Source organism: Tiliqua scincoides, chromosome 2 (assembly GCF_035046505.1).
Source record: "Tiliqua scincoides isolate rTilSci1 chromosome 2, rTilSci1.hap2, whole genome shotgun sequence".
Classification (NCBI taxonomy): Eukaryota; Metazoa; Chordata; class Lepidosauria; order Squamata; family Scincidae; genus Tiliqua; species Tiliqua scincoides.
In genome coordinates, this window is record NC_089822.1 from 117,177,506 (window position 1) to 117,201,464 (window position 23,959).

General features: G+C 46.8%; 2 protein-coding genes across 6 annotated transcripts in view; one reads left to right on the forward strand and one right to left on the reverse strand.

Moving 5' to 3' along the window:
- Nucleotides 1-7,424, forward strand: part of PHF8 (PHD finger protein 8) — a 28,028-nt gene extending 20,604 nt beyond the window's left edge. For all 5 annotated transcript variants that reach the window (XM_066618573.1, XM_066618575.1, XM_066618576.1 and 2 more), the window contains 7 exons: nt 64-149; nt 854-984; nt 1,455-1,726; nt 3,194-3,289; nt 4,255-4,364; nt 5,004-5,382; nt 6,441-7,424. In XM_066618573.1, coding sequence (XP_066474670.1) covers nt 64-149; nt 854-984; nt 1,455-1,726; nt 3,194-3,289; nt 4,255-4,364; nt 5,004-5,382; nt 6,441-6,529 — 1,163 coding nt within the window. In that variant the 3' untranslated portion in view covers nt 6,530-7,424. The remainder of the gene's footprint in view (nt 1-63; nt 150-853; nt 985-1,454; nt 1,727-3,193; nt 3,290-4,254; nt 4,365-5,003; nt 5,383-6,440) is intronic.
- A 5,668-nt stretch (nt 7,425-13,092) lies between these two features.
- Nucleotides 13,093-23,959, reverse strand: part of ITIH6 (inter-alpha-trypsin inhibitor heavy chain family member 6) — a 32,847-nt gene continuing 21,980 nt past the window's right edge. The window contains 12 exon segments of the mRNA XM_066612708.1: nt 13,093-13,328; nt 14,295-14,675; nt 15,255-15,368; nt 15,451-15,499; nt 16,397-16,434; nt 16,568-16,594; nt 17,127-18,923; nt 19,193-19,364; nt 19,797-19,913; nt 20,131-20,300; nt 20,975-21,222; nt 22,257-22,367. Of these exon segments, the coding sequence (XP_066468805.1) occupies nt 13,093-13,328; nt 14,295-14,675; nt 15,255-15,368; nt 15,451-15,499; nt 16,397-16,434; nt 16,568-16,594; nt 17,127-18,923; nt 19,193-19,364; nt 19,797-19,913; nt 20,131-20,300; nt 20,975-21,222; nt 22,257-22,367 (3,460 nt within the window).

Sequence of the window (23,959 nt, forward strand, 5' to 3'; positions counted from 1 at the left end):
AGCCGTTGCCATTCCTGTGTGACCAGCAATTAATTTTATCACTTTATTCTTTTCTTGTATAAGAATTTCCCCGAAAGCTGCCACGAGCCAAACCCTGTTCTGATCCAAACCGTGTACGAGAGCCAGGAGAGGTGGAGTTTGACATTGAGGTGAGTCAAGTGCTAAGACCAGAGATTCTGTACTGCTTACAGGGAGGTTGGTAAGCCCTGCTGTAGAGGAGAAGCAGAGCTGAGTTTGGGTTCACTGGGGCCTGTTTTGAATGCATGAATTTGGGCTGCAGAACACTTGAAGTTATGATCAAGGAGTTGGCTTGTATAGAGTATCTTCCTGGTACCACTGAATAATTCTACTTCACCAGCATGCATCTAAGGCTGGGGTCCATCTTAAGCACTTGCTGAATCAAACCAGGGGCCCATTTAGCCCAGCATTTTCTTTTCACCAGTGACTAGCTAGATACCGTTGCTAACTGCAGAGAGGCACCTTTTCAGTTGGTGTCCTCTTACATTTAGTAGGGGACAAGTGACAGAGAGCAAATTTTGTAAGTCACCTTGGGCATTTGCCTTGGAAAGGGAAAGGCAGGGTTTTAAAAAATTAACTGTCCTTCACCCCAGCATGGCGTCACCCACCTGCCTGCTTCCTGACTCCGGAGAGGCTGAGGTATATAAGAAAGTGTTGCCACTGGGGAAGGCGGGGTCCACAACTAGTTGCCTGTGACTCAGCTCATGCAGGAGTGAATCAGTGGACCCAACCAGCATTGCTGACTGTTCAGCAACTATTCAGCCCATGTGCCCCCTGTTGAAAAAAGAACATAAGAATTGCCAGCCAAGACCCTCTGATCTGTTTTCTTTCCTAGGAGGACTACACTACCGAGGAGGAGGAAGCCTCTGGCGATGAGCAGTTGGAGGGCAGCAGCAGTGCTGTGGGGATTCTGGATCTGCTCAAGGCCAGCCGGCAGGTGGGCGGTGCAGACTATGATGAGCTCAGGTGAGAACCGTCTGCCTTTGGGCTCCAGTGGGAATTTGGGGGGAATCTTTGCAGAGCCTTTGCTCTCCAGGCCTCTCTGCTGTTCTCCATATGGGGCTGTGTATTCGCAGATCAGAGCTCTGCTGAAGGTGGGAGGAGGAAGGAAGTAAAAGATTTGTGCAGTTGCACCCAAGGTGGGAGGGAGAGAGGTGCATAGAGATTGGGGGGGGGGGGGAATTAGTGCAGTGCTGTGCCCCTTGCTTTTGATTGTTCGTCAGTATAAAGTGATGAGAGGTGCTGCAGATTTGATCAGCTGGGTTCAGTCAGAAAGTGCAGTGCCTCTTGGTGCATTGCTTGATTTCTTTTTAAACACAGAATCTGGTGATGGTTGTCCCCTGGGCTACAAATATGCAGGCTCGGAAAACAGTTCCTTGTTTCCTACTAGAGCCAAATGCTAAAACAATAACTGCTTTTCTGCTGTCATCCCCCAGTGATGCACCTGCCTCCCCCAGCACTCAGGAAGCCATCCAAGGCATGCTGTGCATGGCCAATCTGCAGTCTTCATCCTCCTCACCAGGTGCCTCCAGCTTGCAGGCCTGGTTGGCCTCTGGGCACGAACGTGGCTCTGCTGGAGCCTCCGGCACTCAGCGCTCAGGGAAAAGGTCCATCAAGCGTCCAACCCATCACAGCACTGATAGTGAGGAAGAGGCCAGCATGGATGAGCAGGAGAGCCTGGGAGCTTGTTTCAAGGATGCAGAGTACAGTAAGGATGATTCCTCTGTCTCTTCCTTCCCCTTTCTGGAATGAATCAAAATATAGAAGCAGGTAGAGAGAAAATGATGGAGTCCCGCAGGGAGGACATAAGAGAAGAATATACCTTTCTTCTCTTTTCTTAGGGAGAAGTATGCATGCCCTTCTGCAGTGCTGGTGTTTTGTAGGAAACTACAAATGCTTGGGGCTCATAATATTGCTGCAGTGTCAAGAACATGAACCCCCATCCTTTGGAGCATCTCTGCTTTTGTTGAATTTCTTGTCTTCATGGTTGCCAAGAGGGAGAGTCTTTCAAAACTGTGTGGGGTGTGTTTTGGCCTAGGAATGAGGAAGAACTGCTACTTGCTGACCACTGCAAAAATTCACTGTTTTGTGCAAAAAAAAAAAAAAAGTTTTTAGAAGTGGCAATTGTGAGGTATACAGCATTGGTGAGTTTGTGGCCACAGCAATATTCATTTATGTATTTTAGTGTTCCAGTTTCTCTCCAAATGCCTTAGTTTAGGCCCACAGAAAGTCAAGAGGGGGGTCTCCTCCAGCCCCTTCACCTGAGACCCTGATGCCTTCTCTCCCATCTAGCCCCCTCCCCACCTGGCTTTTTCTCAGACATAAAGAATTGTTGCAGCTAGAGACAGGATTTAGGATGGTATGAAATCACATCCAATACAAATTCCCTGTGGGGTGAAATCAAGGGTGCATTTATGTGACATATTCAGGAATTCACCAGGTTTGGAGATGTAGAATTCACCCCCCCCCCCGCCACCCCGTCAGGTTGGTTAGTGACCCTGTGTAGTTTTGTCTTCCTCTCTAGCACTTGGCTTGGCTTCTTTGTGTTAGTCACTTGAAGCTCCCCATTGTGGCACCTTTTTGTGATTTGAGAGGTTGGGGGCAGGATCGGTGGACAGATGAATAGAAGAGGGTTGGCCTAGCCCTAGAGGGCCTCTTCCTAGTCTCTGTTGTTATCAATTTCAGACATTCGCTTTAGAACAGCAGACTCCAAAACATGGCCCACAGGCTGGATCTTGCATTCTGAAAAAGCAGTTCTGCACAGTGCTTTCCATTCCATGTCACAACCTCTTTCAAGCTGATTGTTTCAGAAATGTGCACTGGGCAGCCATTTCTGCCTGGAAATTGGGCTGCAGAACCTTCTGGGGCAATGGGCAGTGGAAGCAGCTGCCTGGTGCAAGTTTCTGAGGAGATTGGCTTGAAAGATAAGAGGCTGCGGCATGGAATGAAAGTGCTGCACAGGGATGACTTTTCCAGAACGCAATGGTCTGCGATTTGGAGGCCACTGCTTTAGAAGATGTGGACAGTGCCACAGTTTGACTCCTTGACAATTCATATGTTACTTTTTTGTTTTTGTTTTTTTGGCCATGAAAGTGGAGCCGAGTCTCCACTCTTGGATTTTGGAATTGAAGAATCTGTATAAAATTTAGTTCCAGCTGTTTGCCTCTCTCCATAGTTTACCCTTCCTTGGAATCTGATGAAGATGACCCAGCTTTGAAGTCTCTACCAAAGAAGAAGAAATGCACAGACGATGCTCCCTGGAGTCCCAAGGGTAAAAATCTATAAACAGAAATGTGTACCTTCTGCAACTTTGCAGAAAAAAAACTTAGAATTCCAGTTCTCAGAATCCAAAATCTCAGAAGCCAGTAGAGTTCCTTAATAAGACTTCCTAGTGGTTGGTAGGAAATTGAAATCCTAACCCCCTCCCCAAGATTCTTGACCCTCCTTGTAACTAGCAATAGCAGAATGTTATGCAAAACAGGTATGATAAACCATATAATTTGCATAGTGTATGCAGATTGCAAAATGCTGTTTTTCTTGGTACATACCAAAAGATATGTATCTTTTTAAAAAAAAAAATTAAGTGAAGAGGGCACAAGTCTGTTAGCATTCCCATCCCCTGTGCCAATACAGTCTGTTCAATAGGATTCTCTGTAGTTCTGCAGAGTCTTGGAACGCAGAGGGGGCCAGGAGAGAGGAATTCAGTGTTGTGTGGTTTGCATAGCTTGGTTAAGTAATTAAAGCTATTTGCTTCATAGATATCTTTTTGCTGGCTGGAAGCTGTAGACCAGGGGTGTCAAACATAAGACCTGGGGGCCAGATGCGGCCTGCAGAAGCTTTTTATTCAGTTCTCAGGCTCTCAGCAGCTGAGCAGTGCTAAGATGTTACTGCTATAAGGGCAGCCCACATGAAAATTGGCTCTCCCATATCTTGAATAATGACATCACTTTCTGCCTAACGTCATCACTTCCGGCCCTCAGCAGGCATCTTGAATACTGTTTGGCCCTTGGTATGAAACGAGTTTGACACCCCCGCTGTAGACTGTGCCTTCACTGCACAGAAATTCTGACAGAGAACAACCTATCTTAAAAGTGGGATACTTTTGCTGTTCTTGTTCAGGAATTGGCAAGCAGATAGTAACATAGTTTTACTGTTTTTGAAACAGCTCCTTTATGAACCTCGGGAGCAAGCAGAGTCCCTGATGCTGTCTCATTTCTTTTCTTTTCCTCCTGGCAGCTCGGGTAACTCCAACACTGCCCAAGCAAAACCGTCCTGTGCGTGAGGGGACCAGAGTGGCCTCTGTCGAGACTGGCCTGGCAGCTGCAGCAGCCAAACTGGCTCAGCAGGTAATGGGAGACCTGCTTCTGAGAAAGGGGATTTTGGGCACAGACACAGTGGTCCTGGATCCTCTTGAGGGCAGCCTTCTCATTCCACTACCAGGGAAATCTCAGTACTGACCCTGGCAATACAGGTCAATGTATGAATTGCTTTTCTGTCAGAAGCACGCAAAGCAATTTTGCAACATAATCTATGCAATGTACTGTTGTCTGCATTTTAATTTTTAATTGATACTTTAGCAATTATGTTTTATGATCAAATATATCCAGTATTTTATCAGTATTGGACTACAGCTAACTGATCACTTCAGTGAGCAAAAGCAGATACAGACCATCTTGAATATGAGTATTGAGTTCCTATCTATTCAGTAATATCTGCCAACTTTCACTTCTTGTCTTTGCTGGTGTGCAGACACACACAGATGCAGACAAATCCAATTGTGTGAATTAAGCATACAGCTTTCCATCAAAATGCTCCTGTGATTCAGCCATGTTCCTAGATTTTGTGCTCAGCTGCAGGTACATTCTGATACTGGGCCAAGAGGTGATCTCTCTAAGCAGGGCCTCTCCAAGCCTGTGAAGGGCCAGCAGTTGTTATACCTCCAGTTTTAGAGAAGGGATACCATCATTGATCTCTCTATCTTTAAGGAGAACCAGAAATTGCAGCGACGAAAGCTTGTTATGAAAAAGAAGCCACCATCTCCAAAAGCACCCAGCCCAGAACCAGAACTGGAGCTGGAGCCAGAACCAGAACCAGAACCAGAACCAGAACCAGTTGAAGAAGAGGAACCAGACCTGCTGCCGCAACAGGATCCAGATCCTGTGGTGGTTCCAGTGCCCACCCCTCCTGTCCCTGAACCCAAACAGGAGCAGTTTGCTGGCAGTTTGGTGGACCATGAATACACTGCCCGGCCCAACATCTTTGGAATGGCACAGATGAACCGGGGCTCCACACCCATGGCACCTGGTGTCTTTTTGTCCCAGCGGCGCCCTTCAGCTGGCTCACCAGGTCCCCAAACAGCACAGGGTAAGCTAGCAGGCGTGAAGTTTGGGAGAGTAGCATCTCAGAAGTAGACTAGATGACAACCTGGGAGACTGTTATGAATCTCAGCTCTGCTGCAGGAATTGTATCCAAAGGTGGTGAAAGCCTGACTTTCTTTCCATCTGTCCACTCTATGCATGTAGTGTCACCAGACCTGTCTGCATTGCCAGTTATTGTGGGGAAAAAATTCTGAATGAAGTAAGATAGCATAGTGATGAAGAAACTGGACTGTGCGCTTCAGAGTTCCAGGTTCATGTTGCTCCTCTGCTATGGAGGTGGTAGGGGGACCCTTTAACCAGCCCCTGTTCTCTTGATCTGAGCCCTTCTTTGGATAATGCTAATCTACCTTACAGGGGTGATTTTAATGATTATTAGGATAATGTAAGTGAAGCATTTTGAATGCCCTGCAGTGAACACTACACATTATTAAGAAAGTTGGAAGTTGAATCCTATTGGGTCATGCCCTGGCAAGGTCAAGTGGTGTTGACTCACTGCTTCAGGGATGCATGATTATGTTAAACACACTGCTGAATGGCATTCAAAACTCCACACAAAAGAAACACAGTATTCCTTTAAGCCATTTCTGCCCAGTGTTGCACATACCCAACAGTAACCAAATTTGTGCACCTGTGGACTGGGCAAAAATGGATTAAACAGTCAGTAAAGTGGCCTGTCCCATGAAGCTGAGGGAGACTGGCACATCAGACCCATTGTTAGCAGAATCCTCTGGCAAGGTATCCCACATATGCTCCCTTGAAACAAACTGAAGTTGTCTAAGAGCACAGTCGTTCATTTCGGTTATGGTTGCATAGAACACCTCTCCAGTGTGACTGTGCCCCATATTAATCAGAGTGGGTGATGTTATGTAGTTTTTCCAACTCAGGCATTAAAATGTCTTGGGCTGTGGGCAGAAATCCTTGAAATCCCTTGTCTGTGTAGGGAGAGACTGCTCCCCCAGGAAAATACAGTACCTTGTATAAATGGGTTTTATAAATTTGGCCTTCTTTCTGACTTTCCAATTCCCCCTCCCTGTTTTTCTCCAGGCAAACGCCCCAAGAAGGGGTTAGCAACAGCCAAACAGCGACTTGGACGTATCCTGAAGATTCATCGCAATGGCAAGCTGCTGCTCTGAATGCTGTTCCCAGGTCAGCTCCAGACCTCACGCCTTTTGGGCAACAGAGGATACAGGCAGGGTGCAGAGACAAATTTGGAAGTGCACTGCCCCACCAGTGTTCTTGAAGCCTCCAGGACAATGTGATGTGAGCTACCTCTCCCTCCATCATGTGGATCAGAGCCAGGATTGAGCTGCCCCTGCTGCAGGAAGCCTGGAACTAGATTGGCAGTTGCTCTGATATGGAACTTATGAGCTGCTTCACCAGCTTCCCCTGGAGAAGGCAGACAATGCAAGAAGCAGAGAGTTTCACAGTGCCCACCCCTACCATCGAGCTCTATCCCTACCTCGACTCATGGCACTTCCTTTTGTTCTGGGGCTACTATCTCTGGAGCATCCTCCCTTCCCTCTGCCAAATCACATGTGGGGACATTAGTTAGTCTTTTTTTTTTTCCTCAATAGCTGCAAGCCCCCTTTGTAGTTTGGCTGCTACACATGGGCCCGAGTGTGTCAAAGGGCTTGTTGGGAGGTGGGGAGTTTTGGTTTTTCCCAGCAGGAAGCAACTGCTCAAGCACTTTCTGCTTCCTTTCCAGTCTTGTAGAGGGATCCCTCAAAATCCAAGGTACTGCAACTGCTTCCAAACAAGGATTTTTTAAAGGGGGAGTTGTGCTGTACCCCGTAGCACAGAGAGTCACCCACCAACTTGGCAGACTCCAAGAAGGCAAGAGAGAAAATACCTTTTGGAAAATACAGAGGTGTATTCCATGTGCTGTTTCTCAACAACTTGCAGGAGGAAGGAAGCTAGTGTTGAGTACCCTTAAGTTAGGTGGTGTGAAGCTTATAGACCAGTGTTTCTCAACCTGGGGGTCACAACCCCCTAGGGCAGCTGAGCATGTTTTCAGTTGGGACCCTCCCAGTTGGGACCCTCCACTTTAAGGAGGGTAGCAACCTGACCAGGGACCTGTAGGTGCTGTTACTGTGGCACTTCTGGATTTCACTGCTGCCGCTGCCACATACATGTGAATAAAGAGGGTTTTTAAAACTTGCATGCGTGCGGTGGCAGCAAAACCCAGAAGTACAGTACTAATGGTGCCTACAGGCCTCGGGTTAAGTCACTACCCTCCTTAAGGGGGTAACATCCCAAGCCACAAAACACAACATTGGCAGCTTCACAAGATTGATCTGTTTCTGAACTACCCCGCTTCACTCTTTAGGTAGGGGAATCTAGCTTTCCAGTGTCTCCCCTCAGAGAAAATTTCTCCCTGCACACTTAACATTAGCATGTCAGGGAGAGTACTAGGGTAGCATCTTCTCCCTGACTGGCCAGTTGTGTATGAGTAGGGAGTTTGTTTTTTAATCTGGGAAGAATTTGGCACCCAGTTCCCTCTTGCATTCAGAAGTGGTGCAGACCAACACCAGATACATTACATGGGGCTGCTGACTGCAGGGTTGGACCTGTGATGGATATAGCAGGCTTCCTCCAATGAGTGGAGGGTTTCCAGTATGGCTTCTATCGTTGTTCCAGTTGCAAATATTTCCTGTTAACCTCCCCCCCCCCCCGTTGAGCCTATTTTGCATTTTTGGTATAAAGCAGTCTTGTCTTACTCCCCCCTCCCTTTTACCTACAGCCACTGTAGGTTAGTCATGTGGCTGGGAGGGCACCAGGCCCCCTAAGCAAGAACTTAAAAGGCATTTCTATTCTGTCGCCCACAGCTCATTTCTATGGCTGTGTACCATATTTTTATGCCAGACTCCAGCAGGCTTTGTGTAAATGTTTGAATTCTATTTTTTAGGCATCTCTGTAGAAATGTGTGTTTAAAAACAAATCAAATGAGGATGAGACATTTTTATATATTCAGGATTAGAATAAAAACCTTGGTTGGTTTAGTGTGGCTTCTGTTATGGGACTTGTTAATAATAACTTGTCTAAATCTAATTCTAGTCCCCCAAGAAGAAAAGACTCTGTGCAGGCAGGGAGAACTCAACAGTGTGACAATAAGCCATGGTTTAGTGTTCTGTAAACAAGTTGGAAGAGGGGCAACCACCTCCCCTTCCTCTTATATGCGTGAGAGAGAAGGAGTTGAAAGCCTTTTGGCTTGTCTCTGAAAAACCCACAATTTCAGATTATGTATGTCTGTGCCTTTTCACCAGTCCTTCCTCCAGAGTGGGTAGGGCAGCCTTCTGTATGTCTATACCTACAATCTTCCACAATGCACATGGGGTTCCATAGCTAAGGGTACTTCATTTAAGGGTACTTCAGGAGGCACATTGATGTGAAAATCATGTTCTCAAGGTCAAAAAACATAGATTTAGAAGCAGAGGCAACACATTTCTACAAACTATAAAGTGTCAATTTTTTAAAAAATATACTTCTCAACCCTGATGTCTTTCACAAAAGGATCTTTTTTGGCTTCCACTCACAGACCCTACATACAAACTATAGCGATTTTGCTTTCTCTGGCTTTCCCCACCATTTTCTCACTTTATGGGCCTAGTACATGTGGTAAGTTCATGTTGCACAACCTGCCTAATATCAAGCTCCTGAAACTGCACCAGATGGCTGTCAAAAGAAAGTAGATACTTCTACTTTCAGTCACCATCTTGCTTGTAGTTGCAGACACTTGGTTAGAAGCCTGTTAGGCTAATTCCACAAGGTGCCTTAAAAAGGCAGGACCTCCTAGTAGCAATTGTCATTTTATTGTATGTATTGCAAAGAATACAAGACACACATGGAGAGCACTATGTCCTGGTGCTGCAGGACAACAGATAATAGGCAAAGCTGGACTCAAGCTGCTGTGGAAAGGAAAGAGGCCCTCAGCTGAAATATTTAGTGACAACTTTGCTGTAGGTAACTACAATAAATAAAAGTACTATCTAATATATCACTGGGAAACATCAGGCCTTCTACTGTAGGCAACAGGGCTCTATAAAACAGGCCTACAAAATTGAGGGTCAGAAAAGTTTTCCCCAAACTCTATGGTGGTTTGATATGAATTTGGGGTGCTGATTCCAAAAATGGCATCTGTTTTGCCCTATCATGTCTAGTTTTGGAGATCTAGTATAGCCTCAGTGAATGGTTCAAGCAGCTTCCTCATGAGGCAGTCATGGTGTAGGCTTCCTCATGAGAAAGCTGCTTGAACCATTCACTAATGAGGCTATACTATATCTCCAAAACTAGACATGATAGGGTAAAACAGATGCCATTTTTGGAATCAGTACCCCAAATATACCCAGGAATTGGTGTAACATTTAAGAAAGCAAAATGTGTGTTGGCCTGTGTAATGTTAGCATGACTAGAATGTTGCCTATCTACTCTCACATAAGAGCCATAGCTGACATTTCTGGGACTCTGGGGATCTACTCAAAAAATGTGTAGGTGCAGAGAGCCTTTCAAACCTGTCCTCCCTACAGCAACAAGATTATTGCTACTTAATTACTGGCATGGCTTTACTGATTCTACTGCCCTACTAAGCAGTGGTCACACTGGAATAGTCTCTGCTTCTAGTTTGGTGTGTTAGTGAAAAACTATACATGAAGTTCACTTCCTTTCTCAGGCTAGACAGAACACCCTGTGATGACTCCTGATTCTTCTGCTAGAGCAGTGGCTCCCAACCTTTAGCAGTCCGCAGACCACTGAGACAAAAATTGGAACTGTCATGGACCACTTGTGGCTGTGGAGAGTCTGGTGCTCATCCTCGCTCTGGTGGTCCATTTAACAAGTGCTCCCCCATGGAATGTCAGAGAGGATGGAGAATGGCCTCCCCACAGCCACAGCTGACACTTTAAATATTGTGGCTGTGGGCAATCCATTCTCTGCCCTCTTTGGTGGTCCATGGGCGATTGCTTGCACTGCAAGACACTGGAAGTGATCAAAGGTGATTTAATTTATTTTTTTTTTCTGAGACCTCACGGACCACTTCTCAGAGTCTGGTGGACCACGGGTTGGGAACCAGTGGGCTAGAGCATGCAAATAGCCAGGACTGCAGGGAACAGGTACACTGGTTGAACACTTCCAAATATGCTCCTCTTTTAGTCTGCAAGGTGTGGCATATACAAGTAGAACCTGATGCAGTTCAAATATCAATGACAACCGTACCATAGATAGAGTCCTTCCATCAGCTGTTTCAGTTGCCTAGTGAGTGACTGAAGTACCTAAAAAAGTGACTGAAGTACCTAAAAGTGAAGTACCTAAAAGTGACTGAAGTACCTAAAAAAAGGATCTGTCCTGGGACCGGTGCTTTTCAACCTCTTCATAAATGACCTGGAGACAGGGTTGAGCAGTGAGGTGGCTAAGTTTGCAGATGACACCAAACTTTTCTGAGTGGTGAAGACCAGAAGTGATTGTGAGGAGCTCCAGAAAGATCTCTCCAGACTGGCAGAATGGGCAGCAAAATGGCAGATGCGCTTCAATGTCAGTAAGTGTAAAGTCATGCACATTGGGGCAAAAAATCAAAACTTTAGCTATAGGCCAGGGGTGTCCAAAGTTTTTGGCAGGAGGGCCACATCGTCTCTCTGACACTGTATCAGGGGCCAGGGGAAGAAATAATTCCTTTACATTTAAAATTTGAATAAATTTACATAAGTTTACATAAATGAATATATTAAAGATGAACTTATATGAATGAATGAAGGTCTTGCAATAGCTCAAGACCCATAAAAGGCCTTGCACAAAGCAAGGCTGGCCTTCCCTTTGCTGCTGCTACTGCATAACAGACATGAAACAGCAAGCAGTGGAGGAAGCCCTCATTCCACAGCTCACGCAAGAGGTCAAACAGTTGCTCTCATGCTGAGAGCAGTTGTGTCGGGCCAGTGTGGGCTCCAACAAATCTCCAGAGGGCCAGAGGCTCATTGGAGACTGGGGGCTCCCTGAGGGCCGCACTGGGAGGCCTCGAGGGCCACAAGTGGCCCCAGGGCCAGGGTTTGGGCACCCCTGATATGGGCTGATGGGTTCTGAGCTGTCTGTGACAGATCAGGAGAGAGATCTTGGGGTGGTGGTGGACAGGTCGATGAAAGTGTCGACCCAATGTGCGGCGGCAGTGAAGAAGGCCAATTCTATGCTTGGGATCATTAGGAAGGGTATTGAGAACAAAACGGCTAATATTATAATGCCGTTGTACAAATCTATGGTAAGGCCACACCTGGAGTATTGTGTCCAGTTCTGGTCGCCGCATCTCAAAAAAGACATAGTGGAAATGGAAAAGGTGCAAAAGAGAGCGACTAAGATGATTACGGGGCTGGGGCACTTTCCTTATGAGGAAAGGCTACAGCGTTTGGGCCTCTTCAGCCTAGAAAAGAGACGCCTGAGGGGGGACATGATTGAGACATACAAAATTATGCAGGGGATGGACATTGTGGATAGGGAGATGCTCTTTACACTCTCACATAATACCAGAACCAGGGGACATCCACTAAAATTGAGTGTTGGGCGGGTTAGGACAGACAAAAGAAAATATTTCTTTACTCAGCGTGTGGTCGGTCTGTGGAACTCCTTGCCACAGGATGTGGTGCTGGAGTCTAGCCTAGACGCCTTTAAAAGGGGATTGGACAAGTTTCTGGAGGAAAAATCCATTACGGGGTACAAGCCTGATTTTAGAAATGGGTTATGTCAGAATGCCAGATGCAGGGGAGGGCACCAGGATGAGGTCTCTTGTTATCTGGTGTGCTCCCTGGGGCATTTGGTGGGCTGCTGTGAGATACAGGAAGCTGGACTAGATGGGCCTATGGCCTGATCCAGTGGGGCTGTTCTTATGTTCTTAATTATATGTGCTTCAGAAATACTGCAGAATTCCCTGCTCTCTGGAGAGACTCCCTGTTGGGGGGCCTGCATGAGTTGCTGCTCTGGCCACGTCTCCTTCCAGTCTGAATATACATGCTGAAACATGGGGCATGGAGCCTCTCTTACACACTGGGAAACAAAATCTTCACAGCTGTTAAGGGACAAGTACCTCTAATTCAAGAAAAGAAGTGTCACTGTTACCAAGAGTTTGGGAAGCACTATTTTTAGATCTTAGCTCTCTATTTCCTAGTCTTGTTTTCTTTACGTTACAGCTGTAGTTACAGGGGAAGTCTACCTTAAAAGCTTCCCATTTTCATACAGCCTTTAAAACAGAATAAGAGCTGTTAGCCCTATTTGGCTTTGCTTTTGTTGTCAAAGCTCAAATTGAAATTGTACAAACCTTAACCTTTGTCTTAATGTTGCTTAACTAAACCACGAACACGGAAAAGGCATGCACATCCTTCAATCTGTGACCAACCAACACACCATCCTACCCATCTTGCTGTTTAATTTAATAACCTAGTACCTAGTCTCTGTTAAGTCAACAAACAATAGATTGGGGAAATAAGTTATTTTAAGATGTGTCTGCAATGGGAGAGAGGTTAAACAGCTGTCTTGTAGTGTAGCCTGTTTCCACTCCCCAGAACTTACTACAAAGGTTCTGAAAGGGAGCTCAGAATCTCTCCTACTCATCCTCAGAGGAAAGGCTGAGTTGGGGAAGTAAGGCAATAGGACTGTGTTGGGTATCCTGTAGCTTTCCAGCCCAGCTACTTCAGTCTGTTACCATGAACAAGAGAAGGGGATCCACTCACATCTCTACCAGATGGGAGGCTAGGTAGGAGCTGTAGGGGCCCCCCAGGAGGTCCTCCACATCCTTGCATTTCACCAGCCAGCACTGTGCCTCATGTGCTCTCTCAGACGAGTCCTTCAGGACTTTGGTGACACTGATGACAGGCACCTTGCCAATGCCCCTCTGCAGCCAGGCTGCCTCCTCCCCTTTGGATGGGTCTGGGGAAAGCCTGATGTCACCATTCTGGAACTGGCCTGTGGAAGAATAAATCGACTTCAGCAACAAACTGTTGCATGTGATATGTATATCCATAAACAAGAGAATGGCAAGTGCAGAATGAAAATGATGTGACATTAAGTTAAACCTGCCCTTGATCCTGCATGTGGCCAGGATAGATTTGCTTTCTACAGCTTTGCCTGTATTATTCTGGCTTGCTCAGTGCTAATGGTATCATGCACTAGGAAAGCCCCTCTTTTCTGTTTGTCAGATAAATCCTGGGGTTCTTTATGAGAGACTAAAAGAACAGTTACTGCTGATCTGAGTGGAGTTGGAGGAGGCAAAATGTTAGGGGTCAAGCTGGGATATGCTGCTGTGAGCAGGTGCCCCAGGCAGACTCACTTCAGAGCAATAGCAGAGAGAAATTTCAGAAAGAAAATGTGTAGAAAGGTTTAAGGACCCTCCCAGGTATAACCAAGGTCAAACTGCAAAAAGACAGCAGTATTTTGTTGGGATTCTAATATTTCCTAATAACAGTAATGTTATCACCACAGGGTCTAATGGTATCTCTCGCACACAAGTTCCTTTAGTGTCCATGGCTGTTGCATAGGTTGATTGATTTAACTGTTTATTAGGAAAATAATGCTGTGTGAGGCTATAGTGGACATTGGAATACACAGCATTTCCCGTGGCCATGGCAGTGAATTAGATAGTGGTGACTGGTTGCTTATCCAGTAGCATTTATCCAGTAGCATTTAGGAGCCATCTCTTGATTTAGTGTCTGTTTAGAGATCCAATGCATTCCCCTTTGGCCATTTCCTGCCCTTTGTTTTAATACAGCCTAACTAGGGTGCTCCTGAGGAATAATCCCTTGTGGGCTGAAATACGGCAGTGATGCCCTCAAACTCATGGCCTCAGGGAAAACAGGAATGGGACAAACTAGTGGGGCAAGGAAGGGTCTCAGGTGCCCCCCTGCAGTCATATTTGTAGGCAGAGCTGCTCACCTAACAAGCCATGTGCTGCAGATGACAGCCCCTTGCCATTCACCACGTAGAAGCCAAGATGGTCCAGCTGCAGGGCAGTGGGGTGACTGTAGCGATGTAACAGGACAAGGAACTCCACATTGTGCCCAATCCACACAGTGATGTTGGCCTGGGGCCACACAGATATTGCCAGCTGGGGCTTGCTGACTGTCGCCCTCTGGGTGAAGGGGAGCACCAGCACACTTTCACCATGCAGCATCACAGCCTCCCGTGTCACATTTACCACATAGCTTGCCTGTGAATGTTCTATTACCATGGTGATGGCATCAAAGTAAGTGCGAGAACGCTCCTCATGGCCTGGCCTTAAAGGGGCACCCATTAAGTGCCCATTAACTGACAAACCTGGAAGCAAAAGAAGGCAACAGCTCGTAAGAAAGCAGTCTTTCCACCTTGAGAGAGGGGGAACCTAGGCATCCTGGTTTAAAGTCACTCTGCTCTAACCCTTCAGACCAAATTGCATCTCTTCCTACTCCCACAATTTTCAATTGCCAAAAATACTACTGACAAGTCCAGATCTTTTTTTCCTGTTCAATGCCAGAACAAGAAGGTACAAAAATCAGGGTAAAAAATGTGTTTTAGATATTTTAGTTGGCATTTCCTTGTGTATAGGATAAAACAAAAAACACACCCTTCACATCAAAGGAACTCTGCCTGTGCACAGGTGCACTCTGTCTTTACATTTGTTAATTTCTGATGCTTCTTTTGTCACATAGGAAATAAACTCTTTATTGCTCTGAGGCACAATGAACTTAAAATAATGGTTTGATTCCAATTCTTCTCAAAATGGAAAGGAACTCTACATATGTTCAGAGGCACATGGTTTGGGATGCCAAACTTTTTGAAAGCATATGGCAACTCAGCCTACCTTGCTCCTTGGGATAGCATGGAAGAGGCCCAAGTCCAGGCCATACATGCTCTTACCTGTGGTTGGGTCTCTCACTAAGCGCAGGATATCTCCTGAGTGTCCATCTAAGGTGAAGCATAGGTTCCCAAGGGAACGTGGCAACCTTACTACAAAGTGAGGGTCTCCATCCACTGCCATGAAAAAAAACAAGGCTGTATGTTAAGTTGAAATTCAACAAAGGGGAAGGTAGGAAGGGAATTCTTCATGACTTACCCCAGGAGGAGAATGTGAAGAAGCCAGTGTTGGAGGAACCTCCTAGCTGCTCTGAAAAGAGTGAGGGAAGAAGCTGTGTTAGATCCACTAGGTCCTTCCAGGCAATCTTCTTGGCTTACCTGTCACTACCCCACTGGAGAGAAGTTTGACATGAGAAATTGGGAATGATACACACTCCTTCTCCCTTAGCGATGCTAACTTTTGAGAGTACTTGCACACACAAACCAGGTAGAGCCATAGAAGAATGTGACATTCCCAGAGGCAGAGCTGGGAAAAGAACTAGGACAGTGGTTCTCACACATTTAGCACCGGGACCCACTTTTAAGAATGAGAATCTGTCGGGACCCACCAGAAGTGAGGTCATGACCAGAAGTGATATCAAGCAGGGACATTTTTCACAAACCTAGGCTGCAATCCTACCCACACTTACCCAGGAATAAGTCCTATTGACTACCATTGTTAAAAGAATATACATAGTAGCTTGTTAAAAGTACAGGTCTGGAACATCTCCCAAAATGCAGTCAAATGCATCATCTAATATATTAACAATAAAATATAGAAATGAATGGGAACCCACCTGAAATTGGCTCATGACCCACCTAGTGGGTCCCAACCCACAGTTTGAGAAACACTGATCTAGGAGGTTGAGGTGAGCCAAGATGGAACCTGCTGTTACTGGAATTGGAGAGGGCAGGGGGAAAGCCTGGCCAGATCTAGCATTTACTGATGTGTCCGACATCAATTCTGCCCAACAAAAACTGTATAACTGGTGCTGGTTGCCAACCCTACTCCCCTTATGCACCTAACATGAAGGGATGTACCTGAATCAATGTCCATTTCTTCTAAGCCACCTGCAAAGGAAAGTTTGTTTTCAGAGGAGCTCGTTGATGGACACATTTGGCAGGAAAGCTACACCATCATGCAATTCACCTCAGCACTGAGACACATCAGCTTCATTGCTTAGAGCATCTTTCCCTTCAAAATCTCAAAACCAACCCCATGGCTGCAAGATTGGGACAATGAGAGACTGAAATCTGGGAACCTCCTGTAGCACAGGAAAAGCATGACTTCACAAGCCATCACATTTCAGAATGAGTAGTTGCAACGGCAGAATTACCTGTATAGTCTTCATAATCCAGGCTACCTAAGAAGGAGACACAAAGTTGAGAAGCTGAATGATTTGGGAATGACATGGCAAAAGACCATGACATGGCAAATATAATGTAGCAAGATAATAAAAGTTGAGAAACTGAAAGGCCTGGGGGTGAAGGAAACACAGGCTGGGAGAAGGAATGGGTAGAATAAATAGACCATGGATGTGAGAAGGTGGGGCTGGAGCAGAGATGAAGCTGGGGCAGACAGACTCCAGCAGCCAGAAAGAAAAAGGAGCACTGGGTAGGCTCCTAAGATGGCTAGTACAAGCATCTGAAACTTGTTAGGGCCCATGGTTATTCACAGTGAAATTCCTTATCTAGGAAGAACCCAACCTATTCTCCTTGTTCTTCTGGTATTTGGGAGACCAGCAGCAGGGGGGGCAGATTAAGAATCATGGAAGCAATGTGAGGGCCACTCTCTTGCTCTGTGCAAGTGTGTGTGGGTGGGCAGGCTAGAATTGGGCTGCAGATCTTTGGCAGACCCACAAAATTGCAGAGCCAGCCCTGGTTCCTTTCACCTACCTGGATGTCTACTGGTGGTAATGAAACTATACACAGCTGGTGGGTTCAACGACTCCACATATTCCATGTCCAGGTCTGTAGCTGAGCGTAACTCAGACTCCCCAGGCAGGAGGAGGAGGCTGATGTCGGAGGCAGTTGTGGTGCTAGGTTTCTTGTTGATGCCCTCAAGCTCTGCTGTATGAGGGACCAGGGACGTCACTCCCGGTTCTGTGCGCCAAGAGACACTGCTAGTGTGTGGGGGCTTTTCAGTGTGTAGCTCCACAGCTGCCTCATCCTCAGGAATGGTCTTACTCCAGGAGACATTCCCAATCTCCACCCTGACAGTGCTTGCCTGCAGGTTTGTTGGCAGTTGCTGCTTAGTGACTGGCTGTGCTGTTGTCTCAGGTTGCCCCCTGGTACTGGAGTTACCGCCAAGTGCCTTTGCACTGCCAGGTGGGTGCACTGCAGTAGGTGCTATGAGCCTTGTGCTGGCACTCCCTGCCAGGATCTTAGCAATGGCTGTTCCTCTGGTCTCCAGAGCTGAGTGTGGCTGAACAGTCACCTTGAGATTTGCAGCTCTGGTGGTGCTGGGTTTCTGGGGTTTAATAGGTGACCTGGTTGGTCTGAGGGATGATGCTGTGGCTCTGGGTTGTTTACTGAAACCACGTGTTACAGCAGGAGTCAGAGATATGGTAGTAACTCCTGGGACAGGTGCAACTTTGGCTGTTTGGAGGCGGCTGGGGGCAGTAAGCCCAGGAAGAGTGGGGTAGGTCATCATGTTGGTAGTCACAGCAGCAGCCAGTGGAGTGGCTTTGGGTGCTTTGGTGATTCCAGATGTTACCGCTGGAATCAGCGAAGTGGCAGCAGCACCTGTTCCCACTGTTCTCTTGAGGACTTTGGTGACCACAGGATCACTGGTGGCTGTGAACAGAGGAGTAGTTCTGGCCGCTTTAGAGAACCATGACGAAGTTGTCAAGGCAGGGGTGGTCTTAAGTGCCCTGGTCACACCAGGAGGGATGGTGGTCGCCCTCATAGGCCACCCCTTCTCGCTGTCCATTTCTGGTCTCACTACTATGAGGGAGGTGACAGGTGTGACAAAATTGTACTTGAGGGACAGGTTGGTTGCCTTTTCAGTCAACAGGCGTCGGGTGGCTGTATCATTGGCCCGGAATCGAGCCTGCAGCAGGTCCTGGATGGTGAAGTAGGCCCAGAGCCTCTGCACAAAGTGGCCAATCTTGCTGACATCCCCAGAACAACCAAAGGGAGGTGCTTCAGTGGCGTTGGTTGAGATGTCATTCTCCAGGCTCAGTGGTCCCTCTTGGCTGTGTCCCGTGGTGCGGACCCGCAGCTCCGCTACCCCCGGCTTCACTCGCCCAGCGACAACCAGCTCAGAGCCCTGGAAGTAATTGGGGAAGAGGTTCTGGGTGAGGTCTTGGGCCACACCATCCAGGTAGGCCAGCTCCACATCATACAGCAAGGGGCTGGCAATCTCATCATAGAAACCCTTGAGCTGTAAAGTGGCATCAGCGTCTTCATATATACGCCGGGCCACCCCTCGGTTCTCTAGCGAGAGCCGCCTCAACAGCCCATAGTCAGCATCATCACCAAAGGCCAAACCAAAAAGAGAGATGGTGCCCTTCAAGGCCTGCTGGGCATTGGACAAGATGCGGCTGCCGACTGTTACTCCTGAGGTGGGTTCACCATCTGTCAAGAAGATGATCAGTGGGATTCTCTGTTCGCTCGTGATCTTTCCTGCCAGTGTGGAGCTCTGGTTGAAAATCGAGGCAGCTGCAAGCAGAGCTGCATTGATGTCAGTCCCTGGGGAGCAGAAGGTCAGAGGAAATAATCAGATAGGACTCCTGATGAACTCCCAGGAAAATGTAAAGTTGAGATGGAATGCATAGAATCAGGGGACTATGAAACAGCATTCCTATGCCTCCTCTAGAAAGGGAGAGCTCAAGTGCTGTCAGCTCCTTGCAAGGATGGAGACTTGTGGGAAAAATGCTCTCGTTTTGCTTTCTCACTGGCCAATGGCTGTTCTCATCACTGACTCCATCATCACAGCAGCCATCCCAGTTAGTACTCACATCCGTCAGCATCCATCTTGCTAACGTAGTCTTTGGCCCGCCGGATATTCTGAGGAGTTGCTTGGATGGACTGGCTGGGTTTCCAGACATTCACCACATCAGAGAAAGTAACAATGTTGAAGTAGTCATCCTGGTGGAGGTCACCAAGTATGACATGCATGGCCTTCTTGGTCTAGAGGACAGAAGAAGAGCAAAATTTGGTACTTTCAATCATTTGCTTAAATAACTTTAATACATTTTTCCAAAGCAATAAGTGGCTCTTTTTAAGCCTGCAGTTCCACTTAATCTGTCCCCACCTTAGTTATTCCATGGTCATCATGGACTAGAAACTTCCTCCTGTTTTCCCACTTCTTTAATTCTCCAGAATATACCCTGTGCAGGAAGCATCAGCCTCAGAAGAAACTTGCCAATTTTAATCATCCAAATTGGTGCAAAGGCTGATGTAAAGATACTTGACGCAGGAACAGCCCATGTTCCCTTCCATCTAGTCTGGACAATCACAACACTGTCCCCATCCCTGCCTCCAATTCTGGCTACCAAGAGCTCTTTCCCTTTGCCATTTACAAGCTCCTCACCTTCTCCACATCCCCTAAATAACACTCACCTGCTTCATCTTGGTGCCATACATGGAGCCACTGACATCAATAACAAACACTATGTCTTTCTGAACAGGGGGCAGACCCCTTGGGGCGAAGTAGTGAACAAAGTAACCGTTGTAGATCTGGGGGGAAGCAAAGTGTAGAGTGATCACCATGGAGGAGGAAGGACAGAAAATTTTGTGAAAAGGAGAAGCTGTGTTTTTTTGGACCTGGTTGGTTATTAAGCTTGCAGCCTGGTTGGTTATTAAGCTTGCTCTGGCATAAGGAAATAGACAATATAGTACCTGGGAATACACATAAAATATAGATATATTGTCACTGAATAACCTCTTCCCTAACCTGTACATCGCCTGCAACATCCGGCATGGCCACATCATATTGCACCACAAAATCTCCCATGATTCCTGAGCTGGAGAACTCCACCTGTTCTTGAGGTGTTGGGTTGAAGGCAATCCACGCACAGTGTGTTCCTTTTTCCACCCGGGTGGATGGTGGCACATCTGCATCACCTGAGTTGGAAAACCAAATTTATTACTGGATCAAGGGCTGGGTTTAGACATTGACTGTTAAATCACATGTGTGAATGGGGCCATCACAGCTCTCACAGACAGAATTTTCATAGTGATTCAGTCACAATGCTTTTCACACATTCAGATGCAAGTAATCAAGGGTAGCAAATCTAGGCGACACACATGCATTTGTGAACCAGCTTCAAGTCTTGGGTTCTACAGGATAGCACTAAATCTTGATTTGTCTGTTCATTATGAACCATGAGCATAATTTTGGTTCACAGACCCACCTATTTATGTTTGCTGGAATATCAAAGCGAAAGATCTCATGAGCAGAGGGCAAGCATATGAGGTAGGGGCATGCACAGGGGAGAAAAGAACATTTTATCTGAGTCAGGAAGACTGGAGGGCATACTCCTGGGTGCCAGAGCTAGCATCAGAAATTCTAGGACTTGCAGTTTGAGAGGCAAAGATAACCACTTGTGAGATGTTCTCTCCAGCACGACAACTCTCAAAGTTGCTGGTACTTTCCTGTGCACGGGCAGGATGAGCAACAGGTTATGTTGCCACCCAAGAGAAAAATCCTAGGGAGAAGAATCCCATTATGCATAAAGGCCATTTCCTGCCTGAAACCTGAGCAGCCATTTGGAAATGTCCTTTGGACATGTTTGTACCTCTGAGGGTGTTGGTCAGCAGCCGGCTCGTGCGGAGTGGCAATACATGGATGTAGTCGATGCCTGTGCGCTCGGAGATGCTCACCTCCACACTGAGGTTTCTCACCACCTGCTGGGGCCGGATGCTGATGGCGTGCTGGTACTTGCCCAAGTGCCGCTGCAGCAGCTCCTCATAGGTCAGTTCAAATGCTACCTTGCCTCCTGCTTCCACACTGGTGGACACTCTGAATTTCTCAGTTTCTCGGTCCCTAGGAAATTTCACTCAATAGCAGGTTACCAGGCAGCCAACTCCTTCTCACCCTCCTTCTCCCCACTCCATTTTGTTTTGCTGCAAAGCTGTAGATTTTTAAAGTTTGGAAGCCGAAAAGAGGATCTGTCAGGGTTTTAATGGTGTACAGTAATTACATAGGTGCTTAAAAAATGCAAAATTATATACATGAGTGCTAGTTCCTGTTTTCCTTTCATCACTCTTACACTGTAACAAAACTCAAACCCAGGGCAGGGCTAAATGGACAGAGGAGTAGTCAGTTCTTAATGGTTCCCACTGAGTTCTATGGAAAATGCAGTAAGCAGTCTCGGATACAGTTCAGAGGGGGTAGGTCCAACTGCCCCTGCCCCATCAACAGAAACACAGAGTAAGCAAAACTTGCCTTCTCATATTCAGTGGTGTTCCCAGCTACGCACCTTTACTCCTTCCACAGAGATGAATGCCTGGCCACTCCCAAACATGAAGTCATTCAGACAATGTGGTGGCAGCAAAGCCTGCTTCCTTCCACAGACATTGGGGTGGCCTAACCTCCACTGTCAGGGACTCCATGAAGGACAGCAATGCATCTCTGTGCACAGATATATTGTGCCCCCCCCTCAAAGACCACAGTAACATTCAGTCATGTGCTACCCTCCTTATAAGAGAGGTACATTGCCAATAACACCCCTTATGACACCTGTCATGCTAGCCAAGAGGTATTTGCATATATATAGGCATGTATAAAGGCCTGCTTTTCTGTACTTGTCTCTTGATCGAGAACCAAATAGGACAAACTTATTCATCAAATCATTGACAGTCTTGCTAATGTTGCGGTCTCCACCCACTTCCTGCAATTCTATGAATCTCCAACCCCTCATCCCCCCCCCCCCAAAATGGCTGTGTGGGGTTAAACCTGAGCTTTGAAATCTCAGCTTTGGTGTGAAATCTGAGCTTTGGTTCAGTAGAAGCCCCTTACCACACCCCCACCCCCGAAGGAGGGCAAATATAGTTCTAGGGACAGGACTCTTTTCTTACTTGGTGCCAACATGAGCTGCTGTCTTTCCCTGCCTGCGGGCTTCGTCATACATCTTCTTGGCCTGATGTTTCTCCTTCACCTCAGCCACCAAGACCTTCTCGTTAACCATTCTGGGAAACCATAAGAGAAAAAGAAATACCTCTTATCAACATAGCATTCAGGAGTCCCTGCTAAGGCCAGGACTACAGACAGGATCACAAATATGTAAACTATACACAGTCCAATTTAAAAGTATGCCTGTGAAGAGCTAAAAGGAATGGAGAATAGCCACAAAGAGAATGGTCTGGCACTGTATGTTTCTGACAGGACAGGGACAGTCATATTCGCAGCTTTTGATCTGGCTTATTCCAGTCTACTATCATTGTCTCCCATGCCACAGTAGCTGTTTAACATGCATGCCTGAGTGTGTGCTCTCAGAGTTTAATGTCATTGAACAGAAAAGCTCTTGCCTTCACTGGGAGCTCTCCCAGGTCCTGCAAACCCTAACCCTTCTGCTGATTGGAAACCTGCTCCCTGCTTCCACTGCTGGACGATGCTTGCCTAGTCCCCACAGTATCCTAGTGCTTGGTTGGAATAGGACAGGCTGCATTCCAACCAGCGCATGCTGAAGCCATCCTACAGTTGCTTCAGGTTGTGCCAAACAGTGCCATAGAGCTACTCAACCTACATTCTCAACATGTCCTCCATTTGGATGTATGAATAGCCCTCAAGGTTGCAGCTTCCAATACCTATGCCAAGATCTACTATTACTATTGAGACTTGAAAGTCATCTGCCCATTAAGACACTGCCTCACATTCCTTTAAAAGAGGTGGCAAGCAAGATGTCTGCCACATGACAGGGCTGCGTACAGAAATGTGGCCATAAAGGTGGGCTTCGTGAGTTGGCGACTGCTAGCTCCAACTGCCCTCCCCAACTGGCTTTGTTCTACATTTTTTTCCTGGCTTCTTCACTCTTAGGAACCACTTTTGTCCTTGCAACCCCATGCTGTCACTGCATTATGTTTCTGAACAGCAACTGTGTTGGTGGTCATTCACCTCTATATCCTCATAATCATCTAGAAACTTTGTTCAGCATGGGTATGCATTCGCTGTTAAACATGCAAATAGACCCGAGATGAAGGGAAGGATTTGTATGATGGCTGTTGTCACAAGGACACCGAAGTCTCACTCAAGCAAGGGGAAGAACTGAGGGGGGAGGCATTCCAGTGCTCCAACTCAGTTGAAAGGGTAAGGGTCTCCAAATGCAGTCTTACCACCTTCTTCTCCCTCTTGTCTGCACTATTATCAGCTCCGTTTAGGAGGGGGTTGTCATGAATAAGTACATGTTAGGCCTAGGTTGGCATGAGAAGCCTGAACCAAACTAAGACAGTGTAACTGAGAAGTTGCTAGCAGGTCCCAGCTGCAGGAATGAGAATAAATAAACAAAAGGATTTGTTGTCTCTCCTTTGCTGGCCAGGAAAGACAGATAACAAGAATTACAACCAATTGGAATGTGTAGCACCTTAGCAGATGGAGAGGGGCCTGACTGAGTGCAGCTGTGGATATTCAGTTGGGAGGGGTAAGAACTAGGAGGGGTTAGCAACCAGGCCAACTTTGAGAAGGTTCTGTTCCTCAAGGGTTCTGATTGGACAGTCTAATAAGTATGAAGTCACCTCAGTACTATTAGCATAAGAAGTATAATAATGAGTGCCCAGGGGGAGTG